Source organism: Equus caballus, chromosome 6 (assembly GCF_041296265.1).
Source record: "Equus caballus isolate H_3958 breed thoroughbred chromosome 6, TB-T2T, whole genome shotgun sequence".
In the NCBI taxonomy this organism is placed as follows: Eukaryota; Metazoa; Chordata; class Mammalia; order Perissodactyla; family Equidae; genus Equus; species Equus caballus.
In genome coordinates this window covers 87,050,379-87,078,038 of record NC_091689.1, presented here as the reverse complement: position 1 = coordinate 87,078,038, position 27,660 = coordinate 87,050,379, and the positions used below count along the sequence as shown (strand labels likewise).

The 27,660-nt window shown below is 45.8% G+C and overlaps 2 protein-coding genes and 1 long non-coding RNA gene across 3 annotated transcripts; 2 read left to right on the top strand and 1 right to left on the bottom strand.

Moving 5' to 3' along the window:
* Positions 1-4,044: 4,044 nt before the first annotated feature.
* Positions 4,045-13,557, bottom strand: LOC111774006 (uncharacterized). Its single transcript, XR_011440133.1, has 2 exons — positions 13,455-13,557; positions 4,045-4,275 (listed from the first exon to the last, which is right to left on the bottom strand). It is a non-coding gene; the product is annotated as an uncharacterized lncRNA (long non-coding RNA).
* Positions 10,764-13,103, top strand: APOF (apolipoprotein F). Its single transcript, XM_070269219.1, has 2 exons — positions 10,764-10,827; positions 12,091-13,103. The coding sequence occupies exons 1-2, from the start codon at positions 10,764-10,766 to the stop codon at positions 13,050-13,052; spliced, it is 1,026 nt and encodes a 341-aa protein (XP_070125320.1). The 3' UTR covers positions 13,053-13,103.
* On the top strand, positions 13,501-27,445 carry STAT2 (signal transducer and activator of transcription 2). The gene is made up of 24 exons (XM_001504841.5): positions 13,501-13,864; positions 15,557-15,700; positions 15,857-16,010; positions 16,336-16,431; positions 16,611-16,700; positions 16,792-16,861; positions 17,286-17,371; positions 17,535-17,683; positions 20,551-20,709; positions 20,812-20,904; positions 21,118-21,177; positions 21,587-21,607; positions 21,837-21,930; positions 22,083-22,127; positions 22,205-22,288; positions 22,452-22,550; positions 22,652-22,787; positions 22,913-22,965; positions 23,092-23,186; positions 23,940-24,076; positions 24,255-24,437; positions 24,671-24,728; positions 25,527-25,834; positions 26,117-27,445. The coding sequence occupies exons 2-24, from the start codon at positions 15,570-15,572 to the stop codon at positions 26,257-26,259; spliced, it is 2,544 nt and encodes an 847-aa protein (XP_001504891.1). The 5' UTR covers positions 13,501-13,864; positions 15,557-15,569; the 3' UTR covers positions 26,260-27,445.
* The last annotated feature ends 215 nt before the right edge of the window (positions 27,446-27,660 follow it).

The window sequence follows — 27,660 nt, the reverse complement described above, 5'->3', positions numbered from 1 at the left end:
TTTAGTTGTGGGTCCTTCTAGTTGTGGCATGTGGGATGCCACCTCAGCAGGCCTGACGAGCAGTGCCATGTCCATCCCCAAGATCCAAACCAGCAAAACCCTGGGCCACCAAAGTGGAGCATGCAAACTCAACCACTCAGCCACGGGTCGGGCCCCTGGAACAGTTTGTTTTCTAACTCCCACTTCAGCAATAGTCAGATCCTTTATTGCTACATGTTGTACCTTATGGCTGCCATTTCATATGGAACCCATACAAAGGCCCTGATGTCCTTTCTCTTGTCCTTGGTCCCAGTCACCCTCGGCAGACTCCTGGTTCTGCCAGACCTGGCTCCTAAAGTTCCTGCCTGGCTTCATCCACATGGCCTCTCTACCCGGGATCTAATAGGCTTGTCACTGAGGGAAGCCCTGGAGAAGGCTGACTACCAAACTGAAGCCTGGCCCTGCAGCTGCAGCTCTACAGGCTGGCATGTGTGAAAGCCACATAGGCCCATACCCACCAGCCCCAAGGACTCTGGAATGGCAGCAGAACAGGGAGGCGAGTGCCACATGGTACCTTGACCTCTGTTCTGCAGGTGTTGGACAACATTCAGTCAGACTCAGGGAAAGCCGGGTGTGTCCTCCCCACTGAGGACAGGAGCAGCCTGAGCATAACAAGATCCAGTTGTTCCCAGGAGGGGGACCCTACTATAAACTGGGCACAGCTTTGTTCTAGTTGTATATTTTAGTTGTGGGTTGTTCTAAGTTGTAGCATGTGGGACACCGCCTCAGGGCGGCCCAACGAATGGTGTCATGTCTGCCCCTAGGATCCGAAACTGGGCTGCTGAAGTGGAGCGCGCAAACTTAACCACTCGGCCATGGGGCCAGCCCCTGTCTATAGAGTTTTTAAGTATATCTTTTCATATATATTTTTTAGTGGTTGCTCTATCTATTACATTATATATACAAAACCTATCACAATCTACTGGTGCTATCATTTTACCAGTTTGAATAAAATATAGAAATCTTGCTTCCATTTAGGTCCCTTTCCTTTCTTCCTTTATACTATTTGTTTTCTATTTGTCCCCTCTCTTTTTTGTTCCCCTTTCTTTTTCTTCCTACTTTTGGTTTGAGTATTTTTTATGATTCCATCTTATCTCCTTTGTTGGCTTATTAGCTATAACTCATTGCTTTATCATTTTAGTGTTGTTTTAAGGTTTGTAGTGTACATCTTTAACTTATCATGGTATACCTTCATGTGATGTTACATAACTTCATGTACAGTCTAAGAAACTTATCGTAGTCTACTTCTCTTTTCCTCCCTCCCAGCCTTTGTGCAATTGTTGTCGTACATTTTACATCTACATATATTGTGAAACTTATACTACATTATTTTCCCCTAAATAGTCAATACTCTCTTAAAGGGAAAAAACCTGTATATTTACTCATATAATTATCATTTTTTGTATTCTTCATTCCTTTGCATACATCCATATTGCCAGTGGAAGTCATTTTCCTTCTGCCTAAAGACTGCTATTAACATTTGTTATAGTGCAGGTCTGCTGGTGATAATTCTTTCAGATTTTGAATGTCTTTTTTTTTTAGATAAAATTCACCATTTTAGCCATTTTATTTTATTTTATTCTATTTTTTAAGATTGGCACCTGAGCTAACATCTGTTGCCAATCTTTCTTTTTTTCTTTCTTCTTCTTCTTCTCCTCAAAGCCCCCCAGTACATAGTTGTATATTCTAGCTGTAGGTCCATCTGGCTCTGCTCTGTGGGACACTGCCTCAGCATGGCCTGATGATCGGTGCCATGTCTGCGCCTAGGATCCGAACCAGCGAAACCCTGGGCTGCCGAGCGGAGCCCGTGAACTTAACCACTTGGCCACGGGGCTGGCCCATATTTTAGCCATTTTAAAGTGCACAGTTCAGTGACTTTTGGTGTATGCACAATGGTGTGCAACCATCACACTATCAAATTCCAGAACATTTTCATCACCCCAAAAAAAACCCCATACTCATTATTTCGAATAGTCTTTCACTCACTTCCTGAGTTCTTTTTTGCCCCATCCAGCTACTAGCTGCTCCTGATGGCTGAGAGAGAGCTCTTGGGGCTGAGGTTAGGATTCCAGGAAACTAACTGATTCTTGCTCGCTTAAATTCCACCACCCAGGTTCATAGGTCAAATAAAGTTGTTTTAACTGCTGCTGCTGCTGAAGGAGCTTAAGAGAATGAGCCACATACTACATTGGTTCTACCCCTAAAGTACGTTTCCTCATTGCTGACATAGGTTCTTTTTTTTTTTTTTTTTGAGGAAGATTAGCCCTGAGCTAACATCTGCTGCCAATCCTCCTCTTTTTGCTGAGGAAGACTGGCCCTGAGCTAACATCCGTGCCCATCTTCCTCTACTTTATATGTGGGACGCCTACCACAGCATGGTCTGCCAAGCGGTGCCATGTCCGCACCCGGAATCCAAACCGGTGAACCCTGGGCCACCGAAGTGGAACGTGTGAACTTAACCACTGTGCCACTGGGCCAGCCCCAGACATAGATTCTTAACATACCTAGCCCTCTAAAGTTTCTCCCCCAGTTCCCTCTTCCCTTTAATTCATTTTCCATGTTGCCTGCAAAATTTCTTTCTAAAATACGGTTCTGATCATGTCATTGCCCTGCTCAAGAGCATTTGATGGTTTCCTATTTCAGTCAGGACCCATTCCCTGGCCCCAAACTTAAAAGGAACAGAGACTTGGAATTGATGGATGAGCTGTCCTCTAACTGAGCCCTGGGTTCCTTCAGACCACAGCCCAAGGGAAACAGTTTTGAGTGTTGTCTTCCATTCTAGCATAGTCTGATTCAGCTAGGCACCACCTGAGACACATCATGACCTGCTTCATCACTGCTTCTTCCTGCACCCTGTGGTTGTCATTTCATGTGGAGCCCAGAAAAAGCCATTGGTGCCTTTTTCCTCATCTCTGAGGATCTGGTCACCCTCTGCAAACTCTTGGTTCTGCCAGATGGTGCTCCCAAAGTTCTTGCTTGGCCTCACCCATTTTATCCTCTTCCAAGGATCCTGATAGACTCGTCACTGAGGGTTTCCCTGGAGCAGGCTGACCCCCAGCCTGATTCCTAGACCCTGCAGCTTCATCTTTATAGGATGGGGCATGTGAAAGCCATGCAGGTACAAGGTGCCACACGGACAGCAGCACAGGGATGGGCTTCCCAGGGGATGCTGTGGTCTCTGTTCTACAATTAGGCAGGGTTCATCCTGATCCAGGGAAAGCAAGGTGTACCTTCTCTACCCCAGACTGTTGACAGGAATAAGAGCATACAATGTGGTCCACCTATTGCCAGGAGTGGGAGTCTACTACAAACTTGGGCATCGCTTTGTGCTCTGCTGCTCAGAACTACTCCAGTAAACCCAAGGAATGAGGCTGAGATGGGGCCATGGACCTGGGCTATGGCCTTCTGATGATCATGCCAAGGTTGTCAGGGGGACCCATGGGCCACCAGTGAGCTCTGCACTTGAACCTGCAGTGAAGGCTGAGGTTCAGCAGCTGATCCAGTGTTACTGTGACAAAAAAAGGCAAACACCCCTCTGTCTGAGGTCATGGAGGAGGGCTCGGGAGGCATCATAGATGTGAATCGCCCAGGGGTGACAAACAACAACCACAGCCTCAAGGGCAAGACTTCTAAAGAAGTGAACTCAGCTCCCTCCTCACTGTGGGCCTTATTCAAGGGCCATGACTTAGATACTGTTCCTAGGAGTCTTGCGCTTTATATAAAGGGGTTATGCACAGAAGGAATATGTACTAGTTCTTGACAAACTGTATGTGTGGTGTTCAAAATCCAACTAAACGTCTAGTCCAATATCCGTAAAGTAGGCGGTACTTAAAAACTGAACAATTAAAAATGATCACCAACTCTCTTGTCCTAATCCTCAGATATGAAATGGAATATTCAACTGTGATTATGTCAGCCTGCAATTATCCATGCTGGTGAAGAGAATCTTCTCACCCAAAAAAAAAAGATTTTTCCCTTCATAATAAAATCATGTGACTCCTTAAATCACATATATGCTTGCTTTATTCTGTTAGGCACTGGCTCATACAATTTGTTTAGATTTCCCAAAGATCAGATGGCCCTCGAAGCAAGAACGTTGCATAGTTCAGCAGTCTTTCATAGATATGCTAGTCCACACGTTGAAAATCAGAGATGACATAAATCTTACCAGTCCTTGTTGAAATTCCAAATGGCCGGGATGAGGATGATCCTCTGATTAAGGTGGGGAAGAGGGACCTGGGGGTGTATTAAAATAGAGTCAATCACAATCTGAGGGGTTTTAGGACTTCTTCCACAATTTTTAAACCACTGCTATCCTACAGAATTTGGTGGGTTGATGAAAACGTTCTATATATCTGTGCTGTCCAATATGGCGCACGCTAGCCCCATGTGTCTACTGACACGTGAAATGTGGATGTCGCAACTGAGGAGCTGCATTTTTGTCCTTCCATGTTTCAAATTATTATTCATAGTTTTTATTCTCAGTATCACATGATAATGTCTCTAGGTGATACGGACTGAATTGTGTCCCCTCCCAAATTAATAGGCTGAAGCCTTAACCCCCAGTGTGACTGTATTTGGAGAGACAGTCTTTAAGGAGGTAACTAAGATTAAATGAGGTCGTAAGAGTAGGATCCTAATCCAATGGGACTGGTGTCCTTATAAGAAGTGGAAGAGACACCAGGAGTGCATACGCACAGAGGAAAGGCCATATGAGGGCATAGCAAGAAGGCAGCCATCTGCAAGCCAAGGAGAGAGGTCTCAGGACTAACCAACACCTTGATCTTGGACTTCTCGCCTCCAGACTGTAAGAAACAAATTCCTGTTGTTTAAACCACCCAGTCTGTGGTATTGTGTTATGGCAGCCCTGGCAGACGAATACATTAAGTATGAGTCTTTTTTCATCAATTTTCTGCTATCCTGTGAGTCCACTCAATCTGAGAATTTTTTCTTCTTCATTCTAAAAAACCTCTTATAACTAAAGAAGTAATTTTCTCACTTCCTTTTGCTAGTTTTTTTAAATTGTGGTAAAACACGTAACGTCAAATTTACCATCATAACCATTTCTAAGTGTGCAGTTCAGGAGGGTTAAGTGCATTCATGTTGCGCAACCCATTTCCAGAACTTTATCATCCTGCAAAACTGAAACTTTATACTCGTTAAACCATAGCTCCCCCTTTCTCCCTCCCCTCAGCCCCTGGCAACCACCCTTCTACTTTCTGTTTCTCTGAATTTGACTACTCTAGATTCTGCCTCCAAATTGTTCCTTGTCACCTCTCTGAGCAAGGCTTCCGCAGCAGCTGCCCTGCTAGTCTTCCTTGCTCTAATCTCCTCCTCCTCTACGTCCATCTTCCACGCTGCCCGCTGAGTTATCATTCTAAAACATGACGTTGATTGTATCACTTCCCTGTCCCAGCCACTTGCTGCTTCCCCACTGTTTGCAGGACAGAGTGCATGGCCTCTGAGTGGCATGCCTGGCCTTGGCCAAGCTTTGCAGCGTCATGGCCACACCACACACACACCTCCTATATCATAGTCATCCTCATCTTGGACCACTTTCCATCCTCCAAAAGCAGGCTTTCTCATGCCCCTAATCAGCTGATCATGTCAGTCCCTCTACTGGAAGGCTCCAACCACACACACACACCCCACCTGTCTTCCTGATGAACCTCTACCTTCAAGAGTCAGCTCAGTTGTCACCTCTTTTGAAAAGCTGTCCTGGTTACTCTTTGAACCTCTGGAGAAAATTTGGCAGCTGGCCTCTGTTCATTCCACTGCTATAGCACCAATCCTATGGCATTATAGCACATTTGGTACTCTTCCCACTAAACTGCAAGCTCCTAAATAGCATGGGTCCTGCCTTGTTCACATTTAGATCTTCAGGATCCATTCAGCCCAGCCCCAGCGCCACCTGTGCTTTGTCACCTTTAACAGTGTAATAGCTATGATCAAACTTGAGTGTACATCAAAATCACCTGTAGGGCTTGTTCAAACACAAGTTTTAACCCATCCTCAGAGTATCTGATTCAGCAGGTCTGGGTGGGGTAGTACCCTCTTAAAATCCTTTTTGTTTCCGTAAAATAAGTAGTAATGTCCCCACTTTCATTTCCTTTTCTTTTTAAATTGAGTTATAATTGACAAATAACATTATATTAGTTTCAGGTGTACAATGTAATGATTTGATATTTGTGTATATAGTGAAATGATCACCACAAGTCTAGTTAACATCCATCCCTACACATTGTTACAAAATTTTTTTCTTGTGATGAGAACTTTCAAGATTTGCTCTCTTAGCAACTTTCAAATATACAATACAGTATTATTAACTACAATCACCATGATGTATGTTACTTCCCCAGGGCTTTCTTATTTTATAACTGGAAATTTGTACCTTTTGACCCCCTTCACCCATTTTATCCATCCCCACCCCTTGCCTCTGGCAACCATCAACCTGTTCTGTGTATCTATGAATTTGGTTTTTTTTTTTAAGATTCTACATGTAATCTGTCTGTCTGACTTATTCAAGTTGGCATAAAGCCCTCAATGTCCATCCATGTTGTTGCAAATGGCAAGATTTCATTCTTGTTATGGCTGAATAATATTCCATTGTGTGTATGTGCCACAATTTCTTTATCCATTTATCCACCAATGGACACCTAGTTTGCTTCTGTGTCTTGGCTATTGTAAATAACACTGCAATGAACATGGGGATGCATATATCTTTTCCAGTTAGAATTTTCTTTCCTTTGGATAACTACCCAGAAGTGGAATTGCTGGATCACACGGAAATTCTATTTTTAATTTTTCTTTTTTTTCAGGGGAAGATTCACCCTAAACTAACATCTGCTGCCAGTCTTCCTCCTTTTTTCTTCCTTCCTCCAACCAAAGCCCCAGTGCATAGTTGTGTAAAGTTGTAAGTTCTTCTGGTTCTTCTATGTGAGCCACTGCCACTGCATGGCTACTGACAGACAAGTGGTGTGGTTCCATGCCTGAGAAGCGAACTCGAGCCTCTGAAGCGGAGCGTGCTGAACTTTAACTGCTAGGCCATTGGGGCTGGCTATATTTTTAACTTTTTGATGAACCTCCACACTGTTTTCCATAGTGGCGTCACTAATTTACATTCCCAACAACAATGCATAAGGGTTCTCTTTTCTCTACATCCTGCCAACACTTATTCTTTCTTGTCTTTTTGATAATGGCCGTTCTAACAGTTATGAGCTGATATCTCACTGTGGTTTTGATTTGCATTTCTGTGATGAATAGTGATGTTGAGCACTTTTTCATGTACCTGTTGGCTATCTGTATATCTTCTTTGGAAAAATGTCTATTCAGATCCTCTGTCCATTTTTAAATTGTGTTGTTTGTGTTTTTGCTATTGACTATATGAGTTCTTTATATATTTTGGATATTAACCCCTCATCAGATATATGATTTGCAAATGTTTTCTCCTGTTCGGTAGGTTGCCTTTTCATTTTGTTGATGGTTTCCTTTGCTGTGCATCTCACTTTCCTTTCTGATGTTAGTAATCTGAGTCTTTCCTTTTTTTTTTCGTCAGTGTAGCTACAGGTTTGTCAATTTTGTTGATCTTTTTAAAGAACCAGTTTTGGATTCATTGATTTTATCTATTGCTTTTTTATTCTTTATTTTATTTATTTCTGCTCTAATCTTTATTATCTCCTTCCTTATGCTAGTTTTGGGTTTAGTTTGTTCTTCTTTAATGTTTTTGACAATGGTTTGTGGTTTTTAGTGTACAAGTTTTGTACTACTTTGGTTAAATTTATTCCTAAGTATTTGATTCTTTTTGATACTATTGTAAATGGAATTATTTTCTGAATTTAATTTTCAAATTATTCATTACAAATGTATACAAATAATTGATTTTGTATATTGATCTTGTATTCTACAACCTTGCTGAGCTCATTTATTTTAATAATCTTTTGTGGATTCTTTGAGATTTCCTATATACAAGAGCATGTTATCTGCAAATTGAGATCGTTTACTTCTTCATTTCTAATATGGATGCCTTTTATTTTATTTTCTTGCTTAATTACCGTGTCTAGAACCTGCAGTACAATGTTGAATAAAAGTGGCAAAAGTGAGCATCCTTATCTTCTTCCTTCTTTTAGGAATTTTATGTGTTTTTTAAACACCATTTTAACTGGAATTGCTTTTCTAAGTTAACTTTTTAATGTGTCCTCCTAGGATACGGAAATATAATTTATTTGTTTATATTAACGCTTTATCCTGTCACCTTCTGAAATTCACTTATGAGTTCTTGTAGTTTTTAAAAAAAAAATTTGAGGGACCAGCCCCGTGGCCAAGTGATTAAGTTCACGTGCTCCACTGCAGGTGGCCCAGTGTTTTGTCAGTTCAAATCCTGGATGTGGACATGGCACTGCTCGTCAAGCCACGCTGAGGCGGCGTCCCACATGCCACAACTCGAAGAACCCACAACTAAGAACACACAACTATGTACCGGGGGCTTTGGGGAGAAAAAGGAAAAAAATAAAATAAAATCTTAAAAGAAAAAAAAATTTGACTCCTTAGGATTTTTTACATAAACAAGCATGTTGTTTTTTTAATATAGTTCTACTTCTTCCTTTCTAGCTTTATGCCATTAATTTTTTATTCTTTCCTCATTACACTAGTTAGGACTTTGTGTACAATGCTGAAAAAGTGGTAAGAGTAGATATTCTTGCTCTTTGATAGGTCTTAGGAGAAAAGGATTAAATATTTTACCCTTTGCTACATTGTTACACAGAAACCATAGAGTCCTAGGGATTCCCCAAGGATTTAGGGTCTAGTAATTTCAGGTAGTGTCGGACCCCTTTGCACGCAGCTCTCACTTCTTCCAGTTTTGATAGTGTACCCTTACAGACCTCCTCCTCTTCTTTCTTCTGTCTTTGCTCTTAGTTCTCAGGGGCCACTGCTGGGAACTGAGGGAGGTGAAAGAAATAGAGGGAAGGACTGTGGGCCCCTTTCTCTGGCCTGTTCCCTTTGGCTGTCTATCAGAGGTGAGTGATAGCACCGAGGAAACTTTTTGCTGTAATGATATGTAGGAATTTGTACCAGTTTTAGAAGGCATCAGATACTGTCTTCCCCTAATTTTTGGACTAGAGTTACCCCTAAACCCCAAATGAAGTCCAGTTCCTGGAGTTTTGGTTAGATTTGGAAGAGATACTATCCAGCTGATGAACGTTTTATTTGTGTTTTGCACTGGAAATGGAAAAGTGAGAAGAAGTTGGGGCTGGCCCAGTGGCATCACGGTTAAGTTCGCGAGCTTCACTTCAGCGGCCTGGGATTCACATGTTCGGATCCTGGGCACAGACCTAGCACCACTTGTCAAGCCACACTGTGGCAGCATCCCACACAAAATGGAGGAAGATTGGCACAGATGTTAGCTCAGCAACAATCTTCCTCAAGCAAAAAGAGGAAGATTGGCAACAGATGTTACCTCGGGGCCTATCTTCCTCACAAAAAAAAAAAGAAAAGAAAAGAAAAGTGAGAAAGTAAAAGTTGCTCTGATTTGGTTTGACCTTCCAATCTGTCCAGTTTCCCTGCACCTCCACCCAATGTATTCTTTTAATAAGAACTGTTTTTTTTTTTTAAAGATTTTTTTATTTTTTCCTTTTTTTCTCCCCAAAGCCACCTGATACATAGTTGTATATTTTTAGTTGTGGGTCCTTCTAGTTGTAGCATGTGGGATGCCGCCTCAGCATGGCTTGATGAGTGGTGCCATGTCTGTGCCCAGGATCTGAACTGGTGAAACCCTGGGCCGCCAAAGTGGAGCACGCAAACTTAACCACTGGGCCACGGGGCTGGCCCTAGAAGAACTGTTTTAATAAGGAGAACTCTGGGGAAGATCCCTTCCCAGAGATCATCAGCCTTGCTGCCTTCCCCCTTCTCCCCCTCAGAAGGTACAGAGGAACTTCTCTTCATCTCATGTATAGGTCTAGGGACAATAGGGATATGGGGCAAGACCAACAGGGCCGAAGAAAGAAAGGCCTATTTGTCAGTATGGGGCAAAGGTGAGGAGGACAAAGTCTGAGGTGGAAAGAGACACATAAATATTTGCAAATGCTATGTCCTTCACTGTTTTGCAAGTCATTGGCATTCTGGATTTCTCATGATTCTGCCTGGAGTAAGGGAGAAGGTGGGGTAAAAAAAAGAAATCAAAACAGTCATCAGGTCATGAAGATACCAAAGCAAAGGAGATAATTGGACCATTTTGTTTCTTCCTCAAAACACTGAGGATCTCCCACAGCGTTTAAGAGTGGGAGTGAGGTATGTCCAGGGTGACTGAAGTTTCCAAGGGCTAAGACACTTCCTAGCTCTGCCCAGTCTTGGCGTTGCTTCATCCCAAGCCTTTCCACACTTCCGAACCTGAGCACTGCTTCTTTCCAACAGGCCTGTTCCTGCTGACCCACCATGAGCCAGGCTGTGCTACTCCTTTGCTGTGTCTTGTCCTCAGTGGCTGCCTTTCCAAGAAATGCCCAGAAAGGGGTGCTGACCTTCCAGCCCTCTTTCACAGAAACTGGGCATCCTCTGAACACATTCTCCAACCAGATCCCTCTCCCAGACCCCAGGACCTGCCAAGATCTCCTGCACACAGCCCCTCCTTAGCCCCTCTGCCTGAGTACCTATCCACCTTGGTTCTGGAAGTGGCCCTGGAGGAGGCTGGCTGCCCAACTGAGGCCCACATTCTGCAACTTGAGCTTGTGAGGATGGGAGGAAAGGACACCACCAAAACCCTCATCCATGAGAGTAAAAAGCACATCGAGGAAGAAGGTGTCAGCAATACTAAGGTCATTCTGAGGGATCTGGGGGGACCCGCAGGGGAGCTTGGATAAATCCAACACTCAGCTACTCACTCTGAGGGATGTATTGATGGTGGCAAACATACCCACTGGGGTGGCTGGTCTACCGCTGAGTGCAGATAGTGATTGAGTTTGCTGAGAAGCCATCTCCCATGTCACTGGTGATACAATTCAAAGCTTTTGCTGTCAAGTTGAGAGGTTCTCAGTGTCTATGGATGATGACAATATTATTTATCAAATGTCCCACGATTATTTTGAAGTGCTTTACAAGAAATTGATTCAGGAATTTGTCCAGGTTTACTTCAGATATTCAATGTCACCTAGGCGACAAGTCTCTTTTCCCAGGACTGTGTTCAAGGATGGGACACAATAAGTAGTTAGAAATACTGGAGACTACTTAGGACAGATGTATGTTCTTTATCTCATCCCAGTGCTAAAACCCACATGTGACTAGTGTTAGCCTTGCCCCTCTCCACTTAGTAGCTCTCAGTCTCTGTTTATTCTTCCATTTTCCCTTTTTTCTTGTCTTTTTTTCAGTTATCGTATACTGTACATATAATATGTACTAAGCACGAGAGACATTTTAACCTTTTTCCCATTCATCTACCCTGTACTAAATGCCCAACCAAATGCCGTAGCTTGCTAATATTTTTAAACTGAAAAGAGAAATAAAATAAGAGAGAATCATAGGCATCTAACCCCTTCTGATTCTGGGTCTCCTGGCTCCTATTATAAGCTAGAGTGGGAATGTGGCAAGGACCTCTAGGAAATGCGAAAGCACAGGGACTTAGGTATTGAGGTCGAATGTGTGGCAAGGGGACAAGGTTTGAGCAGCCAGTACAAGTGGACAAATATTTGCAGAGATTACGTCTCTTACTGATCATAGGAGAAAGCAATTAACTTTTCTTTGTGGGACAGAGAAGTGGGCAGAACTTCAGGAGCAGGATCGAGGAACTACCAAGCCTATTGAGGCAGTCTCCCTTCTCACCTGGACTGTGTGGTAATTTGGGGCCCCCTATAAATGGGTGGAAATAAGGCAGAGGAAGTTTCTGATGACCTGAAAATGGAGGAAGACAAGTGGAAACAATCGGGTTGCATTTACTGTTAGGCGTTTATCTAAAAAGAACCAGAAGCCTGGAGGTGATGGATGGGGTGTGCCCTGAGTCCTGGGCTCCTCCTGGACCACAGGCCTTAGGGGCATGGTTTGTGTGTTTCTGGTTTCTCCCCTCTCCAGGGCACTCTGTTCCAGATATGCGTGGCCTCAGACTCATGATACCAGTTGAGCTGCTCGTTTGCTACCTCCTGCTAGGCCCTGCTCATGCTGCTCCACATGGAAACCAGACAAATGTCCTGAGGCTCCTTCCCTCAGCTTCGGGATCCTGGCCATCTTCCTCAGACCCTTTGTCCTGCCAGACCCTGCTCCCAAAGTCCCTGCCTGGCTTCACCCACATGGCCCCTCTACCCAAGTTCCTCATAGGCCTCTCACTGATGATCGCCTTGGAGGAAGCTGGTTGCCAGGCTGATGTACGGGCCCTGCAGCTTCAGCTCGTCCGCGAGGGCGGTGTAAACGCTACACAGATCCTCATCAGACATCTTCAAGGGCTGGAGAAAGGAAGAAGCACAGGGAGGGCGGTGTCAGCGGATGCCCTGGTCTCTGCTCTGCAGCTGTTGGCCAGGGAGCAGCCAGGCCAAGAGAGGGCCCGGCGCTCCCTCCCCAACAAGGACTGTGAACACGAGCAGGAGCAAAGTGTGCACAATATAGTTCAGCTGTTGCCAGGAGTTGGAACCTTCTACAACCTGGGCACAGCTTTGTATTACGCTGCTCAGAACTGCTCCGACAAGGCCAAGGAACGAGGTCAAGATGGGGTCATAGATCTGGGTTATGACCTTCTAACGACCATGGCTGGACTGTCAGGAGGGCCCACAGGACTAGCGATCAGTGCTGCACTTAAACCTGCAGTGAAGGCCGGAGTTCAACGCTTGATCCAGTATTACAATGAAAAACAGGCAAACACTCCTTTGCCAGAGACCAGCGAGGAGCGCTTGAGGGGCACCTCAGGTGTGGGTGACCTGGAAGAAACAACTACCATGACCCCTTTGGTGTCAGAAGTAGTAACTCCAACTCCTTACTGGGGGTGGGCTGTACATACAACAAGCAGTGGTTTAAGACTCTGGGATGCGAGTCTTGGGATGTAAAAGAAGGTAGTAAACACAGAGTGAATAAATCTAATATTCTGACAAGCTGTATGTGGTTGTTCAAAAATCCAAATCTCTGATTTGTTATCAAGGAGGAAGGCAGTGCTGGAAAATGTAGGAATTTTAAAGTTTGGGGTTTGGAGTCAGAGGATTTGGTTTTGAATCTATGCTTCACTTGTTAGAACCTCAATGATCACTGACTAATAACTTCTTTCTCTAAGCTCAGTTTTTTAAATTTCTAAAGTGAGGATAATGATTTTCACTTCAATGGGTTTTGTGAAAATTAAAAACGACGGAATGAACCTAAAATGCTTCGCATGGTACCATCAGTAAATAGTTATTATTTTTTTATTACTTCAGCCCTCCCCTTCCTATCCCAAAGTCTCGAAATTCTGGTCCCACCTCTTCCTCCCTTAGTGCCTCCAGGATCCCAAGCCAGTCTCGATTCAGAAGCCGTGGTGCAAGTTCTCGGAAATCAGCTGTTGCAGTCCCCGGCTATTCCGTTAATAGGATTCCTCCCTCCGCAAATATGGGGCGGGGCTTACTTGAGCTTTCTCACCAATCGCTGGAGCTGGAGGCGTGGTTTCGGCTCCGCTTGTCCCGCCCCGCGCGGTGGGGAGGGGCTATAGGACTGCCAATGAACTCACGGCCTGGTGAGGGTCGGCCGCTCACTGAAGTCTGCTCCAAGGGGCGGGCCCGAGGGCGGACCGAAGCCGGGGGTGGGGCTGGAGGTCCTGGTCCCGAGCTCCTGCTGGGAACCGGAAGCCTGGACGAGAACCTCCAGAGCGAGCTGGGCTGGACACCCTAACCAGGTACGGCCCTGCGAGCGCGCGCGGGGGTGCGGGTGGGGGCGCGAGTTCCTCTCTGGGAAGGGCAGCAGGCCCTGGAGGGTGCGCTCCGGAAGGGTCAGCCTCTGTCCCCAGGTTGAAATAAGAGCTGTCGCCTGCTGCATCCTGATCTCCCCATCCTGTCCAGCCTAGCTTCCCAACATCCCCCTCTCAAAACTCCCCTGGCAGCCTCCAAAACCTAGAACCTGGCGTTGTTGCATAGATTCAGTGTCTTAGCCAGCACTTTAATTTCTGGGCTAATTTTGATCCGCACAAAAATACAATGTCTAAAGATAGATAGGGTTTATCATCCTTACTTGTTATGTTAAAAAGTGTAAGGTACAGAACGGTGAAACGATTTGCGTAAGGTCACATACAAAATGCAGTTCATTTCATGAAAGCTTATTGAGCACAAAATATATGCCTAAGAGAGTGGGGGATAAGTGGTCAAAAACTTAAGTGTTACAGCCCTTAGCTTTAGTGTTTGCAATCCATTTGGGAAGACCAGGGTTTGTTTCATATTTAAACCTCAGGGTTTACTTGCCACCTTGCTCTTTTAATACCAGCCCATTAGTTCCTTGAGAACTGGGGCCTTGTCATTTGTTTTTAAAAAGCAATACACGTACATAGTTAGAAAAGTCAAGCACTACTAAAAGGATTAAAATGGACAATAAGGTGCCCGATCCCTTCCTTCCCCTCCTCCTACCTCCCGCAGGTAGAAAGGCAGCTCAGTGATTATTCATACTGATAAAAATAATCTCTTCCACCTCAAACATGTTTCTTTGATTTGTCATAAAATCATGTGACCTCTTTTAGACCACAGATGTGTGCCTTTATTCTTTTCTGTTAGGCTCAGGCAGCAGCAAGAATGTGTTTTAATTTCCTCAACTGACAGATGGCAGTGGGTGGGGAAAGGAAGGGAGAGAGAGTCTCTGCCCAGCCAGCTTGGTGACAAGGAAAAACCAGTCTTGAGTGAAATTTCTGGGTCTCTCCAAAGTTGATAATCCACCTGAAGAATCAGAGACTGACAAAGATAATAAAAGTGTCACAATCTTAGAGATTGAGCGACTCCTTGCACAGTATATAAATATTTTCTAGAATGGAGCTCCTCCTTCCTACATGGAGAGCAGTGTGTAGAGTGTACCTTAACTCCAAGGAAGTTTCAGCCCCTGATAAAGCTTTGGGGCCAGCAGGGATCATGCTGAAATAAATACTTGTAACCCACACTGATCTTTAAATGTTCCAGCAAAAACCAATACAAATACAAACAAATAAATTTAAAATAAATTCATTGGGGGAGATAGATGAAATAAAGATGGTGGAAGTATCATCAATGTTTGTTTAAGCTGGATGATGGGTACATGGATGATCCTTGTACTATTCATTCTGCTTTGGTATGTGTTTGAAAATTACCATTAAATAAAAAGGGCTCAGATATTGGAGCTCTTAAATAGTGCTCCCTGAAAGAATATGCACCAAACTGATAATATTGGTTGCTTCTGGAGAGGAGGGGAAGGGAGCAAGATCGGGAGTGGAGTCAATCTAGACTTTAATTTTTGTTTGTATTTTTTCTTACCTGTATAATTAAAAAATTTTTAATTTGTAATAATAAAAAATCATGAGACTGTGGATGATTTAGTCCAGCAAAATTTCCAATTGAGAACCTGCATCCTTCAGACTCAGACCCCAAATGGCGCAATGGGAGATGCTACAGAATCTCGACAGCCCATTTCAGGATCAACTGTACGAGCTCTACTCAAATATCCTCCTGCCAATGGACATTCGACAGCACTTGGCTGTCTGGATTGAAGACCAGAACTGGTGAGGCCTTCGGGGAGTTGCGGGGGATGAGGAAAGTGGTTTCTTTCTTCTGAGCCCCCAGGATCCTGGAGACACCAAGGGCTGGGAGGGGTTGGAAGGCCTGAACACAGTAGCCAACCTGCAGAGATGCTAATCCTTGTTATTCCCGGTTCCCAGGAAAGAAGCTGTACTGGGCAACGATGATTCCAAGGCTAACATGCTATTCTTCCATTTCTTGGACCAACTGACCTCTGAGTGTGGCCGCTGCAGCCAGGACCCTGAGTGCTTGTTGCTACGGCACAAGTTGCGAAAATTCTATCGGGACATTCAGGTACTGGGAATAACAAAGTAGGAATGGGAACTGAGTGTAGAGCAGTACAGTTTAGGGTATGGAACAGGACCTGGAGGTGCGAGGGACAGAGGCAGACCTGGGGAAAGGAGGACAGAGTCTGGACTTGAAGGATTGCTATCAGAGAGAAGGGCAGAGTCTAGATGACCCTGTTAGGAAGTGGCTAGGGTTTGGGGTACCAGTGGTGAAAAGGGGAAGGGCCCTGAAGGAGGGGGAAGTACTGGGGTCACTGGTGGGGAGGGTCTGGGATGGTAGTTCATTGAAGGCAGTTTAATTCAATCAATCCTTTCTCTTTTCCTACTTACAGGCCTTTCCCCAGGGCCCTACCCAATTGGCTGAGATGATCTTTAATCTTCTTCTGGAAGAAAAAAGAATTCTGATCCAGGCTCAGAAGGCTCAGTTGGTAAGAACAATTTGGTGATGATGTTGAAAACTCCTGGAGTAGAGAGGGACCATGGAAAGGACTCGGGAAATTCGTCTCAAACAAGATCCCCTCACATCCTGTGGGATAATTTCAGGCCTGGATTTCAGAGATGAAAGAAAGGTCAAGAGTTGAAATGTGCTCAGAGCCTCTTATTTCAGGAGCAAGAAGAGCCAGCCCTTGAAGCACCTGTGGAGAGCCAGCAGCATGAGATTGAATCCCGGATCCTGGAATTAAGGGCTATGATGGAGGTGGGTTGATGTGGCAAGAGTCAGGATGGGCAGGGCTCAGCCTGCCTCCTCCCGTGAAAGCAGCCTCATCTGGGTCTCATCCCATCTACAGAAGCTGGTGAAATCTATCAGCCAACTGAAAGACCAGCAGGATGTCTTCCTTTTCCGATATAATACCTCAGGTAGGAAGCACATTGAGGGGTGGGAGAAAGACAGGTGATGCTGGGAGGTATGGGTGGAAGAGAGCAGAAGGGAAGGGCACCAGTAAGCAGTAATTACCTTTGGCTACACCTCACTGGCTCCAGTCCCGCTGCAATGCAAAGGTGGAAGTGCCAGTGTATGTCGTGGAGGTCATCCGGAGGGGTGGCTGAGGGGCAGTAGTGAATGTTGGAGGAGATGCACGGCAAACTGCCTTAGCAGACTGAATGGGCTTCTGGTTCAAGCATGACCATTCAGACTTCACGTGAGGGCCCAGAGGTGCCTATGCTTCCTTGATTTTCCTTCCTCTCCCTTCCAAATCCCCCATCCTGACTCTGACTGAGGTCTGGTCAGGAAGGGAAGGGGCCCTGTCTGAGCACTTGTCTTACCCCTGCCCCTGCCATCCAGTGAAGACACCCTCTTCGGACCCCCGTCAGATCAGACAGCAGCAGCTTCTACAGGAAACTCTCAATGAACTGGACAAAAGGAGAAAGGTGGGAGGCAGAGGACACAGGGAGTGGGCAGCAGGGAACTGGGGACAATGAGGGATCTGGGAGCCCTGGCCTCTTAGCCTTGACTTCTTTGTTTCTTCATCCCCAGTTGGATGGTGGAGGGTGATGGTGAGAGGTGTTCACACTCACTTTGTGTCTTTCCCAGGAGGTGCTGGATGACTCCAAAGCACTTCTGGGCCGATTAACTACCCTAGTCGAGCTACTGCTGCCCAAGTTGGAGGAGTGGAAAGTCCAGCAGCAGAAGGCCTGCATTGGAGGCCCCATGCACGGAGGATTGGAACAACTGGAGAATTGGTGAGAGCACCTCCCCACCCTCATGCTGGCCCAGCCCTAGCCCTAGCCACCCTGCTGTGCTTTGTAAGGTGTAATGCCCTATATATGGCAAGAGGTATTGCTCTCCTTAACCTCTGCTCCCCAGAATGATCCCAGCTCCCTCGTCTGACTGCAGCTACCCTCTGCTCTTCATTGTCACCACCCAGGGAGCCCAGAGCCCAGTCTTTGCTTTGGTGAAAGTAATGGATTAATCCACAGTCTAGTTTCTCCTTTTTTAATCACTCGAGAAATATATTTTCTACTTTTTTTTTTTAGTGCAATGAATATAATGCCAGGAAAAAAAAAAAAAAAGGAAAGAAAATTACCTATTACTTTACTACTCAGATGTAGCTACTATAATATTATTAAACAAAAATTGAATCATACTGTTCAAACTATTTTAGACCTGTGGGTTTGTTTTTTTTGTTAACTTAGCAGTATATTATAGTATGTACCCATGTTACTTTTAATGGCTGCATCATAGTTCCCTATATGGAGGTAACATAATTTAATGGTCTCCTATATTTGGACATTTAGGTTGTTCTTAATTTCTTGCTATTTTTTTCCAGTAAACTCTTTATTTTATATTAATTTTATTGTGGTGTAGAAAAAAATAACTAATGTGTCTTTCAACATACTTGAAAAATACCTACTGTTTTAAGTGTTTTCTCATGAGAAAATTCATTATAATTTAAACTATTAAAAATATACCACAGGGCTGGCCCAGTAGCACAGTGGTTAAGTTCACACATTCCAGCTTGGCAGCCCAGGGTTCACCAGTTCGGATCCCAGGTATGGACCTACACACCGCTTATCAAGTCATGCTGTGGCAGGTGTCCCACATATAAAGTAGAGATGCTAGCTCAGGGCCAGTCCTCCTCAGCAAAAAGAGGAGAATTGGCAGCAGGTGTTAGCTCAGGGCTAATCTTCCTAAAAAAAAATATATATATATATATATATATATATACCACAACTGTTCAGGTAAATTGAAAACAGGTGTATAGGGCTTAGGGTACAGGATCAGGATTTATATTGCAGTTGCAAACGTATCCATCATCTTGTATAGGGGTTGACAAACCATGCCTGTGAATGATTTCTTGCTATTTTAAACAGTGCTGCAGTAAATAATCTCATAGCCACATCTTCATTTACATCCTTAATTCTTTCTATGATGTAAGGTGCCAGGAGTGGTATTTCTAGGTTAAAGTATATACCTTTTTTTGGTGGTGGTGGTGGTGTTATTGTGTTGATCCTCTGTTTCATTGTTAGTTTTTTTGTTTTTATTTATTTATTTATTTATTTTTTCTGAGGAAGATTAGCCCTGAGCTAACATCTACTACCAAATCCTCCTCTTTTTGTGAGGAAGACTGGCTCTGAGCTAACATCCATGCCCATTTTCCTCTACTTTATACGTGGGATGCCTGCCACAGCATGGCTTGTCAAGTGGTGCCATGTCTATACCCAGGATCCGAACCAGCAAACCCCGGGCTGCCAAAGCAGAACATGTGAACTTAACTGCTGCGCCACTGGGCCAGCCCTTCTTTCATTGTTTTTAATAGAAGGAGCTTTATTGCTTTTTCTGATTATAAATGTATACCAATTGAAAAAATTGCAGACAACTTAAAAGAGAAAAGAAAGCAAAAATCATCCACCTACATAATCTGATCATGTAGTGATACCCACTGTTAGGGCTTTTGAATAGATTTTTCCAGATTTTCCCTATGGGTATACACAAGTATACATCTATTTTAAATAGAAGTCAGATCATATCATATGTGTACTGTCTTGTAACTTTTTAAAATTTAATAATTTTGGACATTTTTTCATGTTAAAATTTGAGCCTGTAACTTTTTTTTTCCTGAAGAAGATTCACCCTGAGCTAACACCTGTTGCCAATCTTCTTCTTTTTGCTTGAGGAAGATTCGCCTGGAGCTAACATCCTTGCTGATCTTCCTCTACTTTGTATGTGGGTCACTGCCACAGCATAGCTGACAAGTTGTGTAGGTCCACACCCGGGAACCACACTGGAGAACCTGGGCTGCCAAAGTGGAGCATGCCATACTTATGCAATAGGCCGTGGGGCCAGCCTCCTATATCATTATTTTTAATGGTTGCATCGTATTCCATAATGTTAATGTGCCATAATTTATATACCCAATACTAATTGTTTCTAATTTTTCTATTACAAATAACAAAGCTGTGAACTTCTTCATACATTTGTCTGATTATTTCCATAAGATATATCTTAGAAATGGAATACTGCAAAATGTATGCTCATTTTTTGAGGCTTTTAAAAAAATAGTTCCAAACTGCCATCCCAATCTGTTTGCTTATACGTAGTGTGTGATTGTTTTCCTCTCACTACTTTGCCTATTATTATTATTTTGTATTATGGAGATAGTAAAGGATAGGAGTTAAAAGTACTGCCTGTACAGCCGGACTGCCTGGGCTCACATCCAACTTCATCCCTTACTAGTTTTATGACCTTGAGCAAGTTGCTTAACCTTTCTGTGCATCAGTTTTATGATCTGTAAAATGGGCATAATAATAGTACCTACCTCATAGGGTTGTTGTAAGGATTAAATGCATTAATAGGTGTAAGCACTTAGAATAAATTGTATATATCAAGCATCATATGAAAGTTCGCTTTATTACGTTAATAGATCTTTTACCAGCTTTATATGTGAAAGTAGCTTTGATTTTCATTTTTTGGATTGTGAATCATGTTGAATATCTTTCATATGCTTCCTGGATTCTTTTTTTTTGTCCCAATCAGTTCCTGACCGTCCGCATAGTTAAAGGAGAGCTCTCGGAGCCTGATTCTCTCTCCCTCGGATTCTGTCACCCAGGTTCACAGCTGGAGCAAAGCTGTTGTTTCACCTGCGGCAGCTGCTGAAGGAGCTGAAGGGACTGAGCCACCTGGTTAGCTATCAGGAAGATCCTCTGCACAAAGGGGTGGACCTGCAGAAGGCCCAGGTCACAGAGTTGCTACAGTGTCTGCTCCACAGGTCTAGAGGCCCGGGAGGGACCTCTGGGGAGGGCAGAGGGAAAGAACAAGGGGAGCCATTCTTCCAGATAGTGAGCTCTGTATTCTCTCCATCTCTCCCTAGAGCCTTTGTGGTAGAAACCCAGCCCTGCATGCCCCAAACTCCCCATCGACCCCTCATCCTCAAGACTGGGAGCAAGTTCACTGTCCGAACAAGGTTGGCATTTCAGAACTCATGCCTGCTTCCTTTTTCCAGCCCTGATGCTGTTCACTTTCTGACTTTACACCTTTTCCCACTCTTGGCTGTCTCTTTTCTTTTCCCCTCAATCCACCTACCTCTTCTAATCTCTTCCCTTATCTTTGTCAACATCTGGTCTGTCCAGGAGATTGAGATTGACCACTTTCCCCTATCCACCTCCCTTCCCCGCAGGCTGCTGGTGAGACTCCAGGAAGGCAATGAGTCACTGACTGCAGAAGTCTCCATTGACAGGTAAGATCGCCGGGCAGGTGAAGGGTGGGACCAAGGGGTACCCAGGACATGGGTTAGTGGGTCAGAGGAGATACCTACTCTTCACAATGGAGCCCTGGGGCTGTGTTCTTCCCCCTTCGACTCCTGACTCATAGAAATAATAACTCATCCCTTTTCTTGATTACTTCCTATGTGATAGGCGCTCGTCAAGTACTCATTTCATTGTTATAGGAACCCCATGAGTTAGGTATTATCAATGCACCATTCAAAGGAGGAAACAAGCTCAGAGAGATTATGTGCCTTGTGCAAGGCTGCGTAGCTAGTGAGCTGCAGATTTGTGTTTGAACCCAGGTCTGTCTGATCCCAAAGACAAATTAAACTTCTACACTGTTTTGCTTCACAGTGATTTGTTTTTAATATTTCTTTTCAGGAATCCTCCTCAAACACAAGGGTAGGTGCCTGACGAGGATGCTGCAAACGTTTATTCACTGTGTGATCTGACAACCGCACATGTGGCAGCCCTGATGGGGGCACAAACAAGGATGAGGTTGGCTTGGGTGGTGTATGGACAAAGGGAGAAGGGGAGGTCTGAAATCAAGTGGAACTTTTGTTGTTTTCCTGCTGAGTTTTTAGAATAACTCTGCTCCCGTCCTCCATATATCTTCTTCCTCCTGGAATAGCTTCCGGAAGTTCAACATTCTGACCTCAAGCCAGAAAACTTTGACCCCTGAGAAAGGGCAGAGTCAAGGCTTGATTTGGGACTTCAGCTACCTGGTGAGAAGAGTTCATAGCTTAAGCTTCTAGTCCAACAGAACAGGGGCTGGGGGAAGTTCCCAGGCTTTGGGAAGTGTGGAGGGCAAAACAGGGCTTCCAGGAACTCTGGAGTCCCTACTCTGGCATTCTCTCTCCTTCTCCTTCATTCACAGAGTCTGGTGGAGCAACGTTCCTGTTCAGGAAAGGGCAGCAATAAGGTGAGGCGTGGACAGAGATTGGGGGGCAGGAGGAACTTGCCAAAGGGCCCTCTGATCGCTGTGTCTTTGGCTGCCAGGGGCTGCTGGGTGTGACAGAGGAACTGCATATTATCAGCTTCACGGTCAGATACGCCTACCAGGGTCTGAAGCAGGAACTGAAAGTGAGTGAAAATGAAGGGCAGGGAGAGATGAAGCAGATTTGGGAGAAGGCATAAGGGGGGGCTTAACCAGAAGCCTCTCAGCGTGGGAGACTACCCCTTGCTCCTACCAAATGTCTGCAGCTAGGAACATATCCCTTCTTGGTGACTCCTGTCTTCTCCCCAGACGGACTGCCTCCCTGTGGTGATTATTTCTAACATGAACCAACTCTCAATTGCCTGGGCCTCGGTTCTCTGGTTCAATCTGCTCAGCTCAAACCCCCAGGTAGGAGGAGGGGCCCACAGGTGAAGGGAGGCGAGGAGGGGTATAGCAGCTTGGTGTGAGGGCGCTGCTTCTGAGCCACCTGCCTTCCTCCCCCCCTGCAGAATCAGCAGTTCTTTTCCAGTCCCCCCAAGGCCCCCTGGAGCTTGCTGGGCCCTGCTCTCAGTTGGCAGTTCCTCTCCTACGTCGGCCGAGGCCTCGACCAGGACCAGCTGAGCATGCTGAGGAACAAGCTGTTTGGTACTGACCTCCTTCTTTTCTCTCAGCCTTGCCCTAGCCTTAGTCTGCCCTGGCCCTCCATCCTTTCTACCCCAGGCCCCCGGCCTTGCCTCCTTCCATCATCTGAACTGTCTTTCTGCCCACAGGGCAGAACTGTAAGACTGAGGATGCGTCATTGTCCTGGGCTGACTTCACTAAGGTAACTCCTTGCATCCTGTGCACCTAGATCCTAGCCCCCAGTCCAAACACTAGCCTTTCTGCATCGCTCCTTCCCCACACCAGGGCCAACTCCACATCTCTTCCTGCCTTTCCATTCCTCCTTCAGCGAGAGAGCCCCCCTGGCAAGCTGCCGTTCTGGACATGGCTTGACAAAATTCTGGACCTGGTACATGACCACCTGAAGGATCTCTGGAATGATGGGTGAGGCCTTGGTCAGCCTCGCTCTTCCTACCCCCATCCCCACCCCCAGGCCCAGCTGCCTTTCTGGGCTTGAGAGTGGACTCTGTGCGCCCTCATGTGGCAAACGGGGAGAGCGAGCAAACACTGGTGCAAGGTCACACCCCTTCACATTTGCAAGAATACTCGTCACCACTATTAGTCAAGCATCTAGCATGTTCCAGAGCCTACTGGGTGCTCTTTATGAGTTCTCTCATGTAATCCTTACACCCATGCTAAGTGGTAGACGTTGCCACCCTCAAGTGAGGAAACTAAGGCTCAGAGAAGTTAAAGCATGTACCTAAGGTAGTCAAGCATCTAGCATGTTCCAGAGCCTACTGGGTGCTCTTTATGAGTTCTCTCATGTAATCCTTACACCCATGCTAAGTGGTGGACGTTGCCACCCTCAAGTGAGGAAACTAAGGCTCAGAGAAGTTAAAGCATGTACCTAAGGGACAGAGGTGGGATTCGAACCCAGTCCTGTCAGACCCCAAGCCTATGCCTTTCCACCACACTGCCTACCCATGTGCACAGCACTTGGTCTTTTATAAGGTGCTTATCACCTCTGTGACCTCACTGAATCCTGATACCACTTCTAACCCTGGGAGCTGGATATTGTCAGTAAAGTGAAGTGACTTGGCCAAGATGGAACAGTTTGGAAGGGGCAGAGCCAAAACCCGGTGCGTTCTCTCTACCTAAGGGAGGCAGGAGAGCCTCACAGCTGCTTTCATTCTCCAGCCGCATCATGGGCTTTGTGAGCCGGAGCCAGGAGCGCCGGCTGCTGAAGAAGACTGTCTCTGGCACCTTTCTCCTGCGCTTCAGTGAAACATCGGAAGGGGGCATTACCTGCTCCTGGGTGGAACACCAGGATGATGGTCAGCTGCTCTGCCCTGCTGTTCCCACAGCCTCTCCTTCCTGCCCCTCTGCCTGCCGTTGGCTTCCCTGGCTCTGTCCTGAATCCCTCAGCAGGTTTGGGGGTGGACAGCCAAAGTGGGGAGCTCCCAGGCCCAGCCTCTTCCCTCAAGCCTGCCCGTTCCTACATCCTCTCTCCAGATAAGGTGCTCATCTACTCTGTGCAGCCCTTCACCAAGGAGGTGCTGCAGTCACTCCCCCTGACCAAAATCATCCGCCACTACCAGCTGCTCACTGAGGAGAACATCCCCGAGAACCCACTGTGCTTCCTCTACCCCCGAATCCCCCGAGATGAGGCTTTTGGGCGCTACTACCAGGAGACAGGTGAGAATCACTGACATACTTCACTGGCAGATTGCAGGGATTCTCAGGCATCCACAAATCCAACTTCTTCCTTCCAAACGTGGGAAACATACCCAGAGAAGTTAAGGCATCTGTCCATGGACACTGCTAGTTAGTAGGGGGATATGCCTGTCAGGACCATCTGCAGTAGGGGATCTTTGGGCTGTGTGTCCAATCCACTGACCTTCCCCTGGTCCTGTGTGTGCCCCCTACAGTTAATCTTGAGGAACAGAGGAAATACCTGAAACATAGGCTCATTATGGTCTCTAACAGGTGAGCTCTGAACTGTTTGCCCAACTCCCTAACCCTTTTTAGCCGATATAATGACCCGACCCTGCCCATTTCCAGTCACTCTGGCCTTTTCTCCTACTGAGCCACACTCTCTCGCCCTCCAGGATTTTTCCTGCTCTTCTAGTCTCTCTCTCTTCTATTTTTCTGCTGCCATCCTTAAGTTGTCTCCACAGGGGTTCCCTCATAATAATAGTCATAATCGCTGATGTTAATGGACATCTACTTGATGCTAAGCATGGTACTGGATTTTCTTAGAACATTTTTTTCATTTAATCCTTATGAGAACCCATCTGAGTAGGGTATAGTAACAGCCACATGTAATGGTTCATTATGTGCCAGGCACTGAGCTAAATGCTTTGTGTTTGTTTTATTTGTTGAATCTTCAAAATAGTCCTGGGAGGCAGACACTATTTTTACTATTTTCAGCTGAGGAAACTGAGGCTTATGTCTAAAGTATATGGCTAATAAATGATCCAGGTCTGTCGGATTCCAAAGCCCTGCTTTGAACCATCCCACTGCCTCTCAAATATTATTAGGTATTGTTGTTCCCGTTTTACAGATGATAAATCTGAGGTTCAGAGAGGTTAGGTAACTTACCTGACATCACCTGGCTAGTAAATGATAGGATTCAAACTCTGGCAAGCCTGAATCCAAAGCCCGTGCTCTTAAGCGCTCTGCTCTGTTGCCTTCTTAGACTAGAGAGACAGGCTCTGCTTGCTCTGCCATTCCCCACTTCACCTGAACAACTCCCTGCCCCTTTGTCTGCACTGGGGTATCCAGACAGGTGGATGAGCTGCAACAACTGCCGGAGTTTAAGCTGGACCCAGACATGGAGTCATCAGAGCTGGACCAAGGGCTGGCACCAGGGCCCGCGCCAGAGCTAGGCCTGGGATTAGAGCAACTGCTGGAGGCAGGGCTGGATCTGGAGCCCATGCTGGACTCCACACTAGCCGCAGTATCAGGAGTGCCAGAGCCAAACCTGGGACCAGAGCTGAAGCTGGAGCCTATTCTAGAGCGTATTTCACAGTCTGAGCCCGAGCCTGATTTGCCCCATGATCTGATGCACTTGAACACTGAGGAAATGGAAAGTAAGTGATAAGGTGGGGCTGGGGAAGAGGGGACACACTGCCTTCCCCACCTCTCCTTCCTCACCCATTACAGAAAAGGCCGAGCTCTAAGTTCCTCACTGGAGAGAGGCTCATTTCCTTGTGGTTCCTTCTATTAGGAAATGGATGTACCTCCCTCTGCCCTGCCTAAGTGCCCCCTCAGGCCTGTCTGGGCCTCTGCTGCCATCCTCCCTCACTCTCCCTGATGGGTTGGGAATTCCTTTCCTAAGATCAGGGCCTGACTTCCTTCTCTGGACTACCTAGTTTTCAGAAACAGTACGAAGATTGAAGAAATCATGCCAAATGGTGACCCGCTGTTGGCTGGCCAGAACACCGAGGATGAGGCGTACATCTTCCACCCCAGCCATTTCTACACGGAAGGGCCCTTGATTCCTTCTGACTACTAGGAACTACATTTCCTCTGTTCCTTCCATATCTTTTGCCTCTCCTACCCCTCAAGTCATGATGTTGCTCTCCAAGGATGGGAAGTCAGGCATGGGGCCCTTCTAAGTTGGGTTAACCCCAGGATTTGGAGTGAGAGCTAAAACCATAATATGGGTAAGGAAGGGGTGCCAGTGAAGCAGAACAAGTGTCGACCCTGGCTCTAACTAGGATCCTGTAGGCTGCCTGCTGTGCTGGGTGGTGTAGAGGTTGGGGGCAGGCCAGGACAGTTGGGATGTACTTTGAGAGCTCAGGGCAGTGGCTTCTTTCCAGTATAAAAGGATTTCAACATTTTAATAGCTGGTAGGGCTAACCTGGTGCCCACCAGCATTGGCCCTCGGTGAGGAACAGAGATACGTGCTAGGACTCCATGTCTCTCTTCTGGTCCCTCCTGTCTAGGATAACCTTTTCCTTTCTTCTTCCCCTCACTCCTGCCTCAAGTCCTAAATTTCTTCTTTTCCCACTGGGACTGAGGGCGTTCTGCCCCAGCCCACCATGTGAAGTTCCCCTCTGCAGAAGGGAATAGGAGGCAGACCTCCTCGCCTTACCAATCTCCTCCCCTGCCCCCCAAGCTGGCCACACCCATTCCTCCCCTGAAAGTGAGCCTGCCAATCAAATGTGCCTGTGAGGCTTTGTACAATAACTTATTCTGCCTAGTCTTCACTTCCCCAACTCTTAGAAGACGAATCACTCCTGGGGCCAGGGATGGTAGTAGGGTTGCTGGGAATTTAGGAATTGTTTTTTATAGTCTTGGATAGAATTTTGTATTTTTACAGATGAAGAGAAGCCCTGGGGCTTAGATATTTGTCTATTAAGATATCATCCCCTTTCTTTTGTACAGTATATTGTTTACCTGAAAGGAGGGTTTCTATTCCTTGAGCATAGACCTGGGCAAAGACCAAGTTCCTGGAACTAAAACCCTGAAAGTTTATCATGGGGCTCTGAACAACTTCACACCTTAGCCATTGCCAGAGAACCCCAGGACAACTGCCCTTGCTGTAAGATATGCTTCTAGTATAACTTGAGATGTGAATTCAAGTGAGGTCCTCTACATGTGGCTGTTTCCTGCCTGGTACATCAGAGGAACAGTTCTGGGCAGAAAGAGGCCCTTCTGAGCAGAAGTGGCTAATAAACTTTGTGCTGACCTGGAAATGCTTCCTCTCTGAACTTCTTTACTTCTCTGCTTACAAAGACTAATGTCCTTGGAGACACCAGCAGGCCACGTAGGATTGAAGCCAGCAAATCGTGGCCTGTCTTCCATCCACCCCAATAGGCCCCTCTTGTCATGTTTCTTTTTACCTCCCTGTTGAGAGCAGCTTTTCCTGTCACTTAGATTTTCCAGGGGGAGCTGTGAGCTATAAGTTGGG

What these genes read in the sequence shown, in the direction of transcription:
- APOF (XM_070269219.1), top strand. Translation starts at nt 10,764, where the DNA reads ATGGGAGGAAAGGACACCACCAAAACCCTCATCCATGAGAGTAAAAAG. An exon ending in AAAGCACATCGAGGAAGAAG is followed by an intron (nt 10,828 to 12,090) that starts GTGTCAGCAATA and finishes TCCCCTCTCCAG; the next exon opens with GGCACTCTGTTCCAGATATG.
- STAT2 (XM_001504841.5), top strand. Translation starts at nt 15,570, where the DNA reads ATGGCGCAATGGGAGATGCTACAGAATCTCGACAGCCCATTTCAGGAT. An exon ending in AATTCTATCGGGACATTCAG is followed by an intron (nt 16,011 to 16,335) that starts GTACTGGGAATA and finishes TCCTACTTACAG; the next exon opens with GCCTTTCCCCAGGGCCCTAC. An exon ending in GTCTGAAGCAGGAACTGAAA is followed by an intron (nt 22,289 to 22,451) that starts GTGAGTGAAAAT and finishes TCTTCTCCCCAG; the next exon opens with ACGGACTGCCTCCCTGTGGT.